The sequence below is a fragment of the Saccostrea cucullata genome, unplaced genomic scaffold, assembly GCF_032062105.1.
Source record: "Saccostrea cucullata isolate Sc308-1 unplaced genomic scaffold, CSIRO_AGI_Scuc_v1 ctg2127, whole genome shotgun sequence".
Classification (NCBI taxonomy): Eukaryota; Metazoa; Mollusca; class Bivalvia; order Ostreida; family Ostreidae; genus Saccostrea; species Saccostrea cuccullata.
Window position 1 is genome coordinate 16836 of NW_026936620.1, and position 14224 is coordinate 31059.

Consider the following 14224-nt stretch of genomic DNA (forward strand, 5'->3'; position numbering starts at 1 on the left):
TTTAAGCCAAAATGAAAGAAGATACTCTTCAACCATCATGATATGGTCTTTTAATTGGTGAATAAACCACCATAAACGTCATCTTTTTTTGGTGTCGATGGCTTTGGCTATTCATTGGACAGTCTCTGATCAAGATGGGATTAGCTTCGGCATAACGACCGAACCAAATCGTTGTGCTTGAAGTGCAAAATATCTGTTTATTAAAACCATAAACGCTTTATTACAACAAAAAGGTCAATACACTAACAAAAAAATCTTTCTTACGGATACATAAAACAAAACAATACTCACTCGCCCAAGGGCAAGTAACTCATGCAGAAGTATTCTTCAATTGGGAACGGAATCATGCATTTTCTGTTGCGTTAATACATGTACAAGTTACTAGTATACATAAACGTATATAGAATACAGAGAAAGACTACTTTCCTTTTTCAGCAGCATCTGAAGACAGATATATGGTACATAAGAGTTTTAGGTACCAGGTTAGGGACTTATCTCAAATATCTCAATATTATAGTATATAGAATTTTCTTTATGATCGCAATACCTGATATTTTAAAGCTACATGGAATGAGTATCACTTTGCTATTTCATTGTAATTTTACTGCCATTAGCTTGTTTTTCTGTATTTTGCCTTTTTGTTTGATTGTCTGATTTTTGAGCCATTGTGCCTTTTCTTTTTGTGTTATCAATGCGATTTGAAACGGTCCCCCCCCCCCCCCCCCTCTTTCGCAGTTTTATTTACACAGGCTTTTGATATGTTAAAAGTGGAATTCGCAATTTCAAATTAAAAAGTTACAAATGCTAAAGACAGTCTTGTCAAAAGGAAATAAACACGTGAAATACAAATGTGCTTTATTTTCGCGTAATTATGCGAGACAATAAGCTCACAAATATTTCATTCTCGCTTATAAAAGTATTCCTCACGATTATATTGAGGAATAATAACAATTCTGAAAATTATGTCTCGCTAATTAAGAGTTAATGACTATCTCGCAAAATTAGGGTGTCGCAAAAATTTAGTGATGTATAGAATAAAAGCCATAAAAGTAATTTTTCAGCAGTTATTGCTCAAAGTGAAGTTTTTTAATAAAAAGTGGGCCAGATTCCAAGGTCAAAATTGATGACACACAAGGAAAGGACTTGTCACAAAAATAAGCATTTAAATATGAAAGCCCAAGCTCCAACTTTTCAAAATTTATGGACACATTAAAAGTTTTTATAAACATAGGTAATCAGAGATTACAGAGCTCACCTCAAGGAATGTTTGTCTTTATCTATGTAAGGCAAAGTTACACATTAAACTAATACCAGTAATTTAAAAGTTTACATCACAAAATGTAAAATTTATGCAATTTTGATCTGATAGGGATTGCAATTACCTGGGAAATAGACTTACTTAAAAACTTCTAACTAGTAACCCGTCAAGAAAATGTATTATGCAAATCCAGCAAGTTTGGTTAAGATGGGCCTTATAGTTTATTGGTAATGGACCTGCACCCAAAACTTTAATCTGGTCCATTATCTGGAAAATGTATGCCAGGTTCAGCATTTAAAGCAAGTCAATTAGTGTGCATCCTTAGATATGTCACCTATGCAAGTTTGCTCAACATGGCCTTCATAGGGTTCATAGTTACTTGGAAATGAAATATGCACCAAAAACATTACCCTGTTTACTCACCTGGAAAATGTAGGTCAGATCCAGCATCCGAAGCAAGCCTGGTAGTATGCATCCTTAGATGCATCACCCATGCAAGTTTTGTCAACATAGGACTTGGAAATGAGACCTTCACCAAAAGCTTTAACCTGTTAACCTGCTTCAAAAATGTTAACCTTGTCATTCCTTTGGTGAAATTGCAATATCATAAACCTTGACTAGAAGCATATATGCATGTCTGATCAATGTAAGTACTTAAAAAGGTTACTGAACCGAAATCCTTAACCTGGGATGCCCACACCAAGTTACATAAACTCCCCCAACTTGGTTGAGGTGAGCTAAAATTAAGTAAAAAACCCTAAATTTAACCCCCAAGGACTTAACCCTCATGGGCCTCTTCATACCTCAAAGACATCAATTGTCAAATTAAGTAACAAGCAAAATGTACGTATATCATTTATTTACAGCCATGAGATGCACAATACATGGAGATGCATGATACAATGCACATGATAATGAATTTAAAATGTACAGCAAAATTATCTACTATTCTGAAAAGTCCTAAAAATACAAATTTTCTTTACAGCTTTTTCTCCAGAGTATGACAACATTCACTTACCATATTGTGCATGAACTTTCAAGGAGTCTCAAAAAAAAATTTGGGAAAAAGCATCTCTAACCTTAAAGAAAAAATAACAAAAAAAAGTTATTTTTCTGTATTAACAATATTTGAATGGCTACTGCGCCCCTGAAATTTTACCCCCTTTGACATTTTTGCTTTTGAACCGTCTTAATTTTCATCAGAACTGCTGGCAGATCCGAAGATTTCCTCTTCCTCCTTCTTAGCCCGGTCACTCTCGCTGCCCCGGTCACTCTCACTCCGCGCTGGGGAGGGACTTCTGCTGCCACTCCTGCTGCGACTGCGCGACGATCGACTGCTGCTCCGGCTGCCACTCCTGCTGCGTGACGGACTGCGGCTGCCACTGCGTGACCTTGACCTTGACCTGCTGCGACGACTTCCACTGGATTTGACACTTCCTGCCTCACTCCCACTGTGGAATTCTTCATCTAAAATTAAATCAGAAGTTATCAATTACTGTTTTTTGGAAAGCTATTATAAACAATTATATTTTTTATAGTCACTGTATAAACAGGTTATGACTATTTTATAGTTTAGTTATGGAATACTTGACTATTTTTCATCAAATATTCCCAATTCTTATGCATTAAAGCCAGACAACTGATCTACTGTCATATAATTAACTAATGAACAAATGATTAATTAACTGGGTAACTAACCTGATCCTGCCAGCTGCTCCTCCTGTACCTCTTCTTCTTCCTCCTCTTCTTGTTGAGGCTCTAACATCGTCAGTCGAGCATTCTATCAGTCAACATAATATACATTAATTGGGATTAAAAACAATTTTATTGTATATTTATACAAATTGCTATAATATGCATTATAAAACTTAAGTCTTCCTTAATAACTCTTAAAATTCTACCATAAAATCAAGAAAGAGTATTACATTTCATTTAAACATAAAGAATAATCAAAAATAAAAACACATTAAGAACTCAATTAAAAACATTGATGCATTTGGCACTATAATGTAATGTACAACGTAATTGTAAACGAAGGCTACAGAATGCTGATTTACCTGTGCTGCTATTTCCCTTTCATTCAGTTCTCTGTGTTTAACAATTAAACGTGACTTTGCCATCTGGGCACCTCCCACCTTTCTTCTCTTACTTAAGCGGACCCTGAATTTAATGAAAGTCGCATCAAAACCTACAAGTCAGCTTTATCTCCTTTGTGCTTCCTTACATAAGGGCAACTTACATGAAAACTCCATAAAGAAGGACAAAACTCTCATTAACAACCTAGTTATCACATGTATGAGTTACAATTTACCTGGTTTCCAGCTCATTGTAATACATTCCATCCTCCCTGAAGACAAAGAAATATGTTTCCTCATATCCTCTGGAAAGTTTGTTTTTAACATTCCAGTTGTACTCCCTGGCCAATGTGTAGTCGTACCTAAAAATAATAATAGTTAGTAAACCTAAGATGCACTTTATCCTTAGAATCTGACCTCATTTATTCAAAGTTATCAATCAGCGCAAAAAAGTGTGACCAAAATTAATCTATAATCTTGGAGCCTTACTCATCGTCAGCATTGTAATCAATGCCCTCCTCTGCGTCTCTCTTCCTCTTGTTTAGAGTCTCCTCTGTTGGCAAGAAGTAGGCTACAAACTGCTCATTGTTTTCATCTACCGCACCTCTGAAAGAGAAATAAAGAAATGCAATATGTACTGCTAAATCAAACTCAACAAAAAAGTTTTCAATAAGTAAAAAATCAATGTTATGCTCAGCTACTGCATGCATGTTGTCATTTTCCCAACAATTTGTTTATCTGATATAACTTAATGTAAATTGAAAATTGAAACATTGTTTAAATAAAAAATTTCACATAAGTTTCATCTTTTCTAGACCCAGTGGTTCTTGAGAAGATTTTTGAGAAGACATCATTGACTTTTCATTAATTCTTACTTATTCTCATTAAAAAAGGAATTGGCATTCATTTGGAGAAATTTCAATCCTCTTTACTTAGAATACTTTGTGGCAAATTTGCAGGTCTGTAAGTCTCGTTAACTTTCACTTTCGTTTTCTAACTTCCGGGTACTTGAGCGTTCTTGGAAACAATGGATTACCAGTTGGCATTTAGTTTTAAGCCTCGCGGTGGACTAGCAGAGCCTCATGTCGTTTGTTTCCCGATTATTGAAAAGAAGAGGATATAATGGATTGATTGATACAGGTAAACAGCGTTTAACTGTTTTATTGTTTTATTAAACGACGTACATACAAGCCATTCCGAATGGGTCACGATTAGCAGTGGGGTTGGCGAACATTTTAAAGCATAAAGGAAAATTTAAATAGTTTTAAAGCTGAAATAATGTGTTTCCAAACAAAAAGGTTCCCTAAAGATTGGTTCCTTAAATTTATTTCATTTATTTAGCACACGGGACGGGTACATAGAAGGGGGGGGGGGGGCTTAACCAACAAAATAAAGGTAAACACCAATTTTCAATGCTATATTATGTATATATTTGCAATAAAAAGGGTGGCTAAAGCCTATGTATTATACTTGAATTACAGTAGAAATAAATAGATTTACTTGTTATGTACTTGCTCTAGTCTATCCAGAAATAAAAATGTCAAATATTACTTCTTTCATGTAAACAGGGATGTATACACTATTATGATGTATATATTCAATTTCAATATAACTCGTATAGCCTTATGACTCCCTTCCCGAATACTCTTACAATTATGAGACAGACTTTTTTTTCTTTCTTAAAATAGGAATTAGAAATAGGAATATTTTTAATGAAGGCATTTGTCAGATAGATCGATCTAACATTGTCTCCAAAAAGGCAATGACTGGGTCCATAGGACATTCATCCTTCAACGATAGAATATTTTATCTACATTTGTCATCATATTTTATAGGGATCCAGCAGATATGGAAAAAGGGACAACTCTTCAACTGAATGTGTCATCCATATACCGGTATAGATCTGTTCTGTTCATGAGGCATACATACTGTAAATGTACATGTATTACATTTGGTGTGTACAATATTTGGTGGAAATTCAATTTTCAACAAGTTATCATACTATTAGATATCTGAATGTGCTAGTTATTAAATTCATATACAAGAGATTTAGTGATGTACTTGGATAGGCGGACTATGTTTTCCACTAAATAAAATATATGGCTAAATGTAATATGTTTACATTATGTATAGTATATCATAATTGTTATACTCATGAAGAGTGTGACAACTTCCAAGTAGTTAATGATGGAATTTATTTTCTTTTGTATTGGGTAAATTTTGGGCTGCTCTTTTTTCTTTCTTCATTATCAAACCTACTAGTTCATTTATTTATCAAATTCACGAAAGCTCACATACAATGATAAATAAATTAAGTTGAATGAACCATAATACTAGTTAAGTTTGGCACATACTTTCTTTTTAAATATCAAATTTGATTGGTAAAAACATTTGTTTAATAACAATTACTTTTATCCTTCGGTGTGCCTAATATTACATCCCCATGATTCAAAATGCATGTTGATAGGTACATGTAACTTCTCCATAAAAATAGCTAACTGTGCAGAGTGTTTGCACACTTGTTTCAACGAATGACATTTTCTTAAAAATACTTCAGTGTAACAAGACAAATATTGCATGTTTATTTTGATACACTATACATGAACTTGAGAAAAAAATTAAGGAAATTGACATTGTATATTTGCTAGTTACTTGTGTAATTAGTTATATATTTAGGATGTACACAGGCATAATATATCACTGTTAATATTTGAGAAAGTATTCATTTTTTGTGTAGATGCTCACTTCCACTTTAATACATTTGCCAGGTTCTTGTGAAAAGTGTTTTATTTGGCACCATTCAGCTACAAATACCCAATGTACGTTTTGCCGGTGGAATTGTGACCTCAATCAACTGCTCATGACACTGCTAAATGGCAGAGAATTTTCTTCTGAGAGAAGCAAATTGTTTCAAACATTTTACACTTGCAGGTTAATACTTATAAAATTTTGTTTGAAGGAAAATAAAGGCTAACAAGATCTGAAAATACAAGCCAGATGTAGTAGTACTACAAAAGTGTTGATACAAGTCATTTAAAATTTTCATTTCTTTGCAGGTAGTGATGAGTGCAACAGTTTTTATCAGGATCTCGTCCAACATCATAGGTACAACTGGTCACTGTGATTTCTTAAATAAGAGGACATATTGTAAAGGCGCCTAGGCGGTTACATATGTACATGTGGCTCCAAATGATGCTTGACTGTTTTCCTTCACTTTATACGTAAACCTGGATTGGTCTTTGATGCAGTAATATAGAGCCATGTCATGTTTTAAATCCCATCTTCCCACTGTCACAAAGTGCTGAAATAAAATGATTTTGATTTAAATATATATTTTTTGTTTTTATAAAATGTAACAAAACATTTTACAGAAATTAAAATATTGTACAAGTGGAAATTTTAGCGAGATCATGATGCAAATTTCGTAATTTGTCCTTAAAATTTGGTATTTTCTTTTTAGCGAGAAGTAATTGTAGCGATTTTTAAAAGATTACTAACTTTATAATATTTGTATATAATTTTCATCAACATAATTATTACACCTTAAACACATTTAATTTTCAGTGATATTCAATTTTAGCAATCTCAGAAACCTAGCTGATAATGCCTCGCTAAAAATTATGCTTATACGGTATTAAAACTACCAATTAAATAAGTATCTTAAATGAAAATCTTTTGAAGGTTTTGCTTGTCAATTCTTTGCTGATAGGGTTACTTACCTTTAATAATGTCATGACAAGTGAGGCACATAGCTGGTCTTCACGCTGGATGAGTTCTTGATCAAATCAGTGATGTCCTAAGATTTCCAGATAAGCTGACAAAAACCTGTAATTTAGCAAACTTCTGTAAAATGTCATTCGAATTATTGCACAGTTGTTCCAGTATGCATTACTGATAATTTAGGTGTAATGAGTTATAAATCTGGTAAATATCCATTTACTGGATATTTACTACAAATCTTAACCTTCTTCATTAAATTTTATCAATATTTTTACAAGAAAAACAGACTAAAATTGTCCTTTTTATACCAAAAAATGTCTAAGGCCTTTTCATACAAAAAATTTGATTTAAAAATATTTGTTTTACACACTGTATTTTGAACTATTTTCATATCTAGAGTGCCCCTAATAAGGCCAACAACAACAAAATGATTTGTTTGAAGTACTCAGCCTTACCCATTAAAATCTGCCCTACCATTAGTAATCATTTTTTCAGCACTTCAATTTTTTTTGAAAACTTCAACAGATTTCTGAGTCTGTGATTTTTAATATGACAGTTATCAATGTTTTTCAATACTGTAAGGCAAAAAAAAAAAAACCCTACCAACTAATCTGGATAGTCTGGATACAAACACATATTTAATGATGGCCAATGTTGACAAGTTTATTAGTCATTTTATAAAAAAAAAATTCAATACATGTATATATATTATTATTCATTTAAACTGTATACAAGGGTTTCATCCCATTTTAATACTGAGGTGATTACGTTGCACACTGTGGAACATATGAGACCATTTAAACTTTGTCACAGGTACTGGCATGAAGAATATCCCTCACTGCTTAAATTGACAATCTATGGCTCCGAGTATAGGACAAAATTTACATCCCTCCACCATCAAGTGGGTGCGTCTCCATACAAGTGAAAAATTCTTGAGAGGGAAGTTAAACAACAATCAATCGATTAACAGTGAAGTGAGATGACAGTATAGATGAATCATGGGTAAATGTCTAAAAGAATACCCTGGGGTGGGGCGAGGGTAATGCATTACTGGACATCCATAACCTTTTTGTAATATTTTGATATACTATGTCTTATGAAAATAAATTCTATATATATGTCCTAGAACTTATTCTGTTGCATCTGATCAATTTCATACCTGTATTTGATTTGCATTTTTAAGGAGGCTGATCATTCAAGTCAGTTTAGTCTTATGTGCTTGACTGGATCTTTCAGCAACAGCATCTTTCATCTTTGTTACTGCCTGGTTCTCTTGTACTTCTGCTACAAAATAAGTTTTAATGTATATAATTGCATGAGATCGATGAATAAATAAAGAGGAGAAAATGCAGAGGACCAGACCGGGATTTGAACCCAGGCCCCCTGAAACTCCGGTCAGGTGCTCTACCAACTGAGCTATCTGGCCACCGGCGATCGAACCCGGCTGACCGCCACATTCATCCCTCCTTAAAGGTCTTTAGACCCCAACCCAGGCTCATCCCTGGCAGGTCTTTCACCTGTCAGTTCCAGGGCATGGCACAGCACCAAATGTAGTAGGAAAGGAGAAATGCACGAAGAAAACTTTTGGCTGGAATGGGAATCGAACCCGGGACCCCTGTATCAGGTCCCCACAATACCCCGATAAAGGTATATAGCTTGATAAAGCTATATAGCTTTATTAAGGTATTTAAAATACCTTGATCAAGGTATTTTATGGAATGAAAATTCAAAAAAATTCTTTCAAAATTAAATACTGAAAGTCGAGTTCTGAGTTTTTGTCAGTGTGTCCACTCATGCATGAAAAACACTCTGGTATCAAAAAGAAAGCATAAAATAATGTCTCCTCACATGACACGTTTTTATACTGATTTGTTTATGTTTGAGCACTTTACATGCATGGGTGAATTTACTGACAACAACTCAGAACTCAACTTTCAGTAATTAATTTTTAAAGAATTTTTTTGAATTTTCATTACATAAAATACCTTGATCGAGGTATTTTAAATACCTTGATAAAGCTATATAGCTTTATCAAGCTATATACCTTTATCGGGGTATTGTGCTGGATCTGTGTATTACTAGTCAGGTGTCTAACCACTGAGCTATCCAGGCTGATATCCACGGTCCATAAAGCCCGAACTTCTACACATGTATGTTTATTGTATTGAAGTGATTTGAATTTTGTTAAATGTTGAATGCAGCGAAATACTTCAAATAGCAAAATATAATTATATGAACATCTTATCTTTGGGAAATAGATCTAAAATAGGTGATCCAGTGACACACAACAGGTAAAACTTTATTTAAAAAAAATATATTTACCGATGCAAAAGTGATGCATGCAGGCTCCACAATATGACGTTTGTACCCATCGGACACTGACAAAACTTCTCCTCTATAATTAGCTGATAATAACATTATCGTCCTCGAATTCGAGAAAAATCTGTTAACAAATTTAGGCGAAAGATGATTATGAATCTATTTCATTCGGGTATAAAGTAAAACACTTCATTTTCTCTCAAAATAAACAAGAAACAGTTGACATTCTCTGATTGTTTACCTGTACTTCGATCGAATTTTTCCTGGTGGACACTCGCACCCAAGCTTTTATGACACGCAACTCATCCATCGTAAGTCGGAGAACCCTTCTGCTTTGTATAACTACTTAACTTTTCCTCAAAAGCTTTGTATAAACCAGAAACATGCTTAACTCAATACACAGTTCCTCGTGTCAGGTACCCGGAAGTGAAAATTATCGTAGAATCTCGCGAGTCACGTGACGAGACTTACAGACCCTATTAATCCAGTGTTCTTGAGAAGTCAAAAATATGAACAGTTTTTAAAGGGATGTAAACAGACTGAGGATGCTGAACAAAATTTGATCAGGAAAGCTTGCTTGAGCTTTCAGCATATGTGAGCTTCATATAAAAACAGCTTTTTATTTTAATTTATTTCAAAAATCACAACCAACTTCCCCAAGAAATGATTTTACATTAGTCATACAAACCTGATCATGGCCTGTGACATTTCTTCCATCTGGGCAGGTTGAGGTCGACCTTTAGGTGCTGGGTCGGAATCGAATATGACCTGGGCAAATGGGTGTTTCCATAGCTACAATGTAAAGTAGAACATATGTCTGATTCTATTCCCAGCAATTTATTTTGCAGTGATACTTCACCATTTGTTAACTATTGGAAACTCTTCATATGTTAATTGAATATGTGGTTGGTCAACAGGAAAAATACATGTATTATAACATACTCCTTTTATAATTAACTTACATCAAAGTCTGGGAACACAGGCAACACTTCGACTGGGGTCACACCAGGCTTACTGTAGTGTTTAGTAATCTATAAATAGAGAAAATAAAACTTGGTTCCTTTTTTAAAAGTTAAAATCTTTATAAGCATGTATCTCAATGCATGAGCTTATTTTCAAATACATTTACTGGCATTACTGTATGTCAAAATTAATATTTTGTATCTATTGTCTTAGTGAAAACAGCATCCTCACCTCTTCCTTAGCTTGTTCAAATGTTTTGTCAATGGCCTGTATCTGACTCGCTCTATCTTTGTAAATGTCTTCATCTTTCATAATCTGTTTTATCTTAAATCCAACTCTACAAAACAGATTTTATTTTTCAATAATTTACTACAATAAACAATTTATGATCTCCGTTAAAACTCCAAATAGATTTCTGCTGCAAATATGGATATATTTCTAAAATACTATGTCCAATAATTTTTCCAGTAACCATGGTAACAGATTTCAAACATGCACTTACTTCATTGGTGTGCACAAAAGCATGTATTCAAATGAATTTGATAAGTAAATTACTTACTTTCTTTCTGAGTTATCAGATTTTTGTGTAAATCTGTTGTATTCTGTGGAGATATATTCAGTTTTTCGTAACCAGGATACATTTGTATTGTGATGTCGAGATCTGCAAAAAGACAAACAATATGCTAATTAGAATCAGATTTACCCCTTTAATAATTACCAATATTGATCTACCCATTCTATGTATACTGAGGATAGTCTAGGAGAAACTTAAATCACTCAAACCTCTTGGAATCAGTGGGTGTGTTGAGGTCTTCTTCCAATAGTCTTTCATCTTCTGGGTCCAAATACACTGAAATTACAATTTATTTACCATGTACAGCTTTAAACCCACACAACCCAAGGCTTTTATTTTTATCAAACTATTTTCATATCAGGAAGCATGATTGATATATATTTTTTAATTTTAAGTACATATACAAGACTGAAAAAGATGACTATTTTATCCTACAACTGTCTTTTTAGTACACTTTGTCTGCATTTAAAAATTAATTAATATGTAAATTGTAAATTGTAATAGCAATAATTTATTTCAATCATGGATTTTCTTACATAACCATGCAATTATGGATCTTTCCAAAAATGTTTCCCATGTCAGTAAAGTGCTTTTGTTTATCTTCCTTACATGAACATAATATGCAATGAAAATTTAAACACAATAAATATAGCAGACCTCCTGGTTCTATCCTGTAAGTGTCCGGGTTAATCAAGTCAATCGTGACACCAAGGTCATGCTCAGTTAAAAGGTCATATTTATAGCTGCGCTCCAATGATGTTGGTTTGTATTCCACAAATCTAAGAGTAAAGGAAAATATATTCAAATTTTATGTTTTTGTTATCATATATCAATATACATTAATACAGGCTTCTAATATGCTAAGGACAGATTATTTTGCTTTAATTAACATAATCATAATTACTGGTATCTGTTTAGTTTATGCATGCAAACTTCAAGGTTCAACATTAACATCTGTCCCTCTGCTGTCTGTGTCCAGTTCATTTTTTGATTGGACAAGTCAATCTATTGACACACTGGTCTGATTGAGCAAGTTGGTAATTGTACCAATGCAAAATATTGCAAATATGATTGAAGAATCGATCACCACAGAAATGACTTTTGTGAAAGTGAAAGTTGTCTATTTGGATGTATTGTACATTGATTTGACGTGGTCTTTTTAGTGGCAAGGTTATATAAGCTCAATAACGGCACTTTTTGTCTCTAGTAGTTAAATATTAAACCAATGTTTACGTTTATTACTAGGTATTTCAAACAGACAAATCAAAAAATAATTTGAAGAGAAATGTGGGGTGTCAAATTTTCAGGGTACTCAGGGATAATGTGGCATCACTGTGTATGTTACAATTTAGACTAGTAAATTACTAACACCTGCAAAAGTGAACAGAATTCTTGAGACTTGCAATATTCCAATGCATATAACAGCTCTACATTACCTGTTTGTTTCGAATGGGTATGTAATGAATTTAGGGTCAAATGGTATGTCAGGCAGTGTGTTGTTATATTTTACTCTGCATACCAACTCTGATCTGCAAGCACAAAGTACTCATTTCAAAATATAAAACCAAGGGATATACAAATCCTACAAATCTTTTTGATTTGTTGGTATTTATTTTGTAAATAAGGGTTTATTCCCATTGTTTAGGGTGATAAATGGCAGAAAAAAGAAAGCAAATTCATTAAGTCGTGAAACAAAGTAAAATTTCAGTTTTTAATGCTTAGTCTCAAACATTACCTTCTCTCTTGACCAGGTCTTTTTCTGTCTCTGTCCTCTCTAGGACCTGTTTGTACTGTTGGAGGCATTTTGTGAGCTCTTTGAAGACTTTCCGTTTTCCTTTCACATTTTCATTAATGGTTAAGCTAATAACCCAAACTATCCTGAATATGAATGGAATAATTCAGCGTAAAATAAAAACATTATAATTTATTTATGATCTCACAAAATATCAAATATAAATTTCTTTGTCTTATTATAAACAAAACATTTGTTGTAATTATCATTTTAATTTTTTAAGCACATTTCGGTTGGGTTATATCTCGGGTTCGGTATCTAATATTCGGTACTACGAATCACCGGAATGCCCTGTAATCACCGAAATGCCCCGAGAAATCACCGAAAAGCCCCTTATATTGTTAAAAATAAACAAAAAAATATTAAATATTGATGAAATTAACTGTTCTAAAGCCTAGATACCAAATTAAAATTTCATAATTTTAGCGTAAGTATTTTTATTTGAAGATATGTGCATGTACCAAAGAAAGATAACTCTCACTGATTAAAGACACGTGCCAGAATAGTTTTATTTTTAATTTTTCCCATTTTTCATTTATATATATTTCTAACAATAAGTTATTCTTTCATATAAAATTTTTGTTTGTAATATCATTGACGTATTTTCTTGATTTCTAAAAAAGGAGGACTCATGTGTAATTTTACTGGAAAATCTTATATGAACAATGTATATATTAAGTTACATGTATAATCAAAATAGAAAGATTTTACGTTTAGTATATAAACAACAATATATGCCATGTATGACTTTAATCAAAATTTATTCTTTATTCACTTAACTATAAGATTATATGCTGGGTATAATCAGGGATTTATGTATGTCCCTGGTACATTGTATAATTCACAAGGATCGAAGAGAATGGTTGATAGACGTGTATTATAAATATTGTATGTATGAATTAAAGTTTTGCTCGATCCAGTTCGTTAATTAATGACATTAAATTATGTTCACACTATTTCTGAGGAAAATAATTCATTATACACTTTTTCATTTCAGCACAGAAAAGAACTGCAATATTTAAAGAAATTTAATAAAATCAATAAAAATTATAAATTTATTTCATTTTTGTATATAAAGGACAACAAACTGTTTTGAAAGTTTCATATTTTACTATGATAAAAAGAATAAAGACAAAATTAATTTGATTTTATTGTGTTAAATGTTCAATTGGTTTGAAACAATTGGACATCTGAAATAATATGTTTACTGTGTATACACAGTGATTAAATAATTGATCTAGTGACAGGTGTGTAGTATTCTTATGTCATATTACATAATCAGGTACATGACAATCAGTGACCGAAGTTACGCACGTGCGCTATACAAACACAGGAAAGGGTATCTTTTGCTAGTGAACAGCTTACTACATCTGATTCAATTAAAAATGAAAGAGTAAAAGTTGACAATTTACCTTAATTTTTTTTAAGTTGTTGAATAGGTTGAATACACACATTACATGATTTGTCAAGCACTTGCTACTTCCGAAATATTTGCCAACAGACAAGAGAAACGTTCCGTAATT

General features: G+C 32.9%; 1 protein-coding gene and 2 long non-coding RNA genes across 3 annotated transcripts; 1 reads left to right on the forward strand and 2 right to left on the reverse strand.

Annotated features, from left to right (window-relative positions):
• Positions 1-2100: 2100 nt before the first annotated feature.
• On the reverse strand, positions 2101-12765 carry LOC134245931 (RNA polymerase II-associated factor 1 homolog). The gene is made up of 13 exons (XM_062728165.1): positions 12645-12765; positions 12346-12438; positions 11567-11688; positions 11119-11185; positions 10895-10996; positions 10567-10672; positions 10335-10403; positions 10061-10164; positions 3823-3939; positions 3570-3695; positions 3316-3418; positions 2957-3038; positions 2101-2725 (listed from the first exon to the last, which is right to left on the reverse strand). The coding sequence occupies exons 1-13, from the start codon at positions 12710-12712 to the stop codon at positions 2448-2450; spliced, it is 1437 nt and encodes a 478-aa protein (XP_062584149.1). The 5' UTR covers positions 12713-12765; the 3' UTR covers positions 2101-2447.
• Positions 6015-6660, forward strand: LOC134245938 (uncharacterized). The gene is made up of 2 exons (XR_009987553.1): positions 6015-6264; positions 6390-6660. It is a non-coding gene; the product is annotated as an uncharacterized LOC134245938 (long non-coding RNA).
• LOC134245937 (uncharacterized) lies at positions 6371-9847 on the reverse strand. Its single transcript, XR_009987552.1, has 5 exons — positions 9614-9847; positions 9376-9496; positions 8213-8337; positions 7053-7158; positions 6371-6634 (listed from the first exon to the last, which is right to left on the reverse strand). It is a non-coding gene; the product is annotated as an uncharacterized LOC134245937 (long non-coding RNA).
• Positions 12766-14224: the final 1459 nt, after the last annotated feature.

Bases quoted from the DNA above. Each gene is read 5' to 3' on its own strand.
- LOC134245931 (XM_062728165.1), bottom strand. From the start codon at position 12,712: ATGCCTCCAACAGTACAAACAGGTCCTAGAGAGGACAGAGACAGAAAA. The intron at 11,689-12,345 runs GTAATGTAGAGC...CTTTACTCTTAG, and splicing joins TACCCATTCGAAACAAACAG to ATTTGTGGAATACAAACCAA. The intron at 10,165-10,334 runs GTAAGTTAATTA...TTTACATTGTAG, and splicing joins CTGTGTTCCCAGACTTTGAT to CTATGGAAACACCCATTTGC.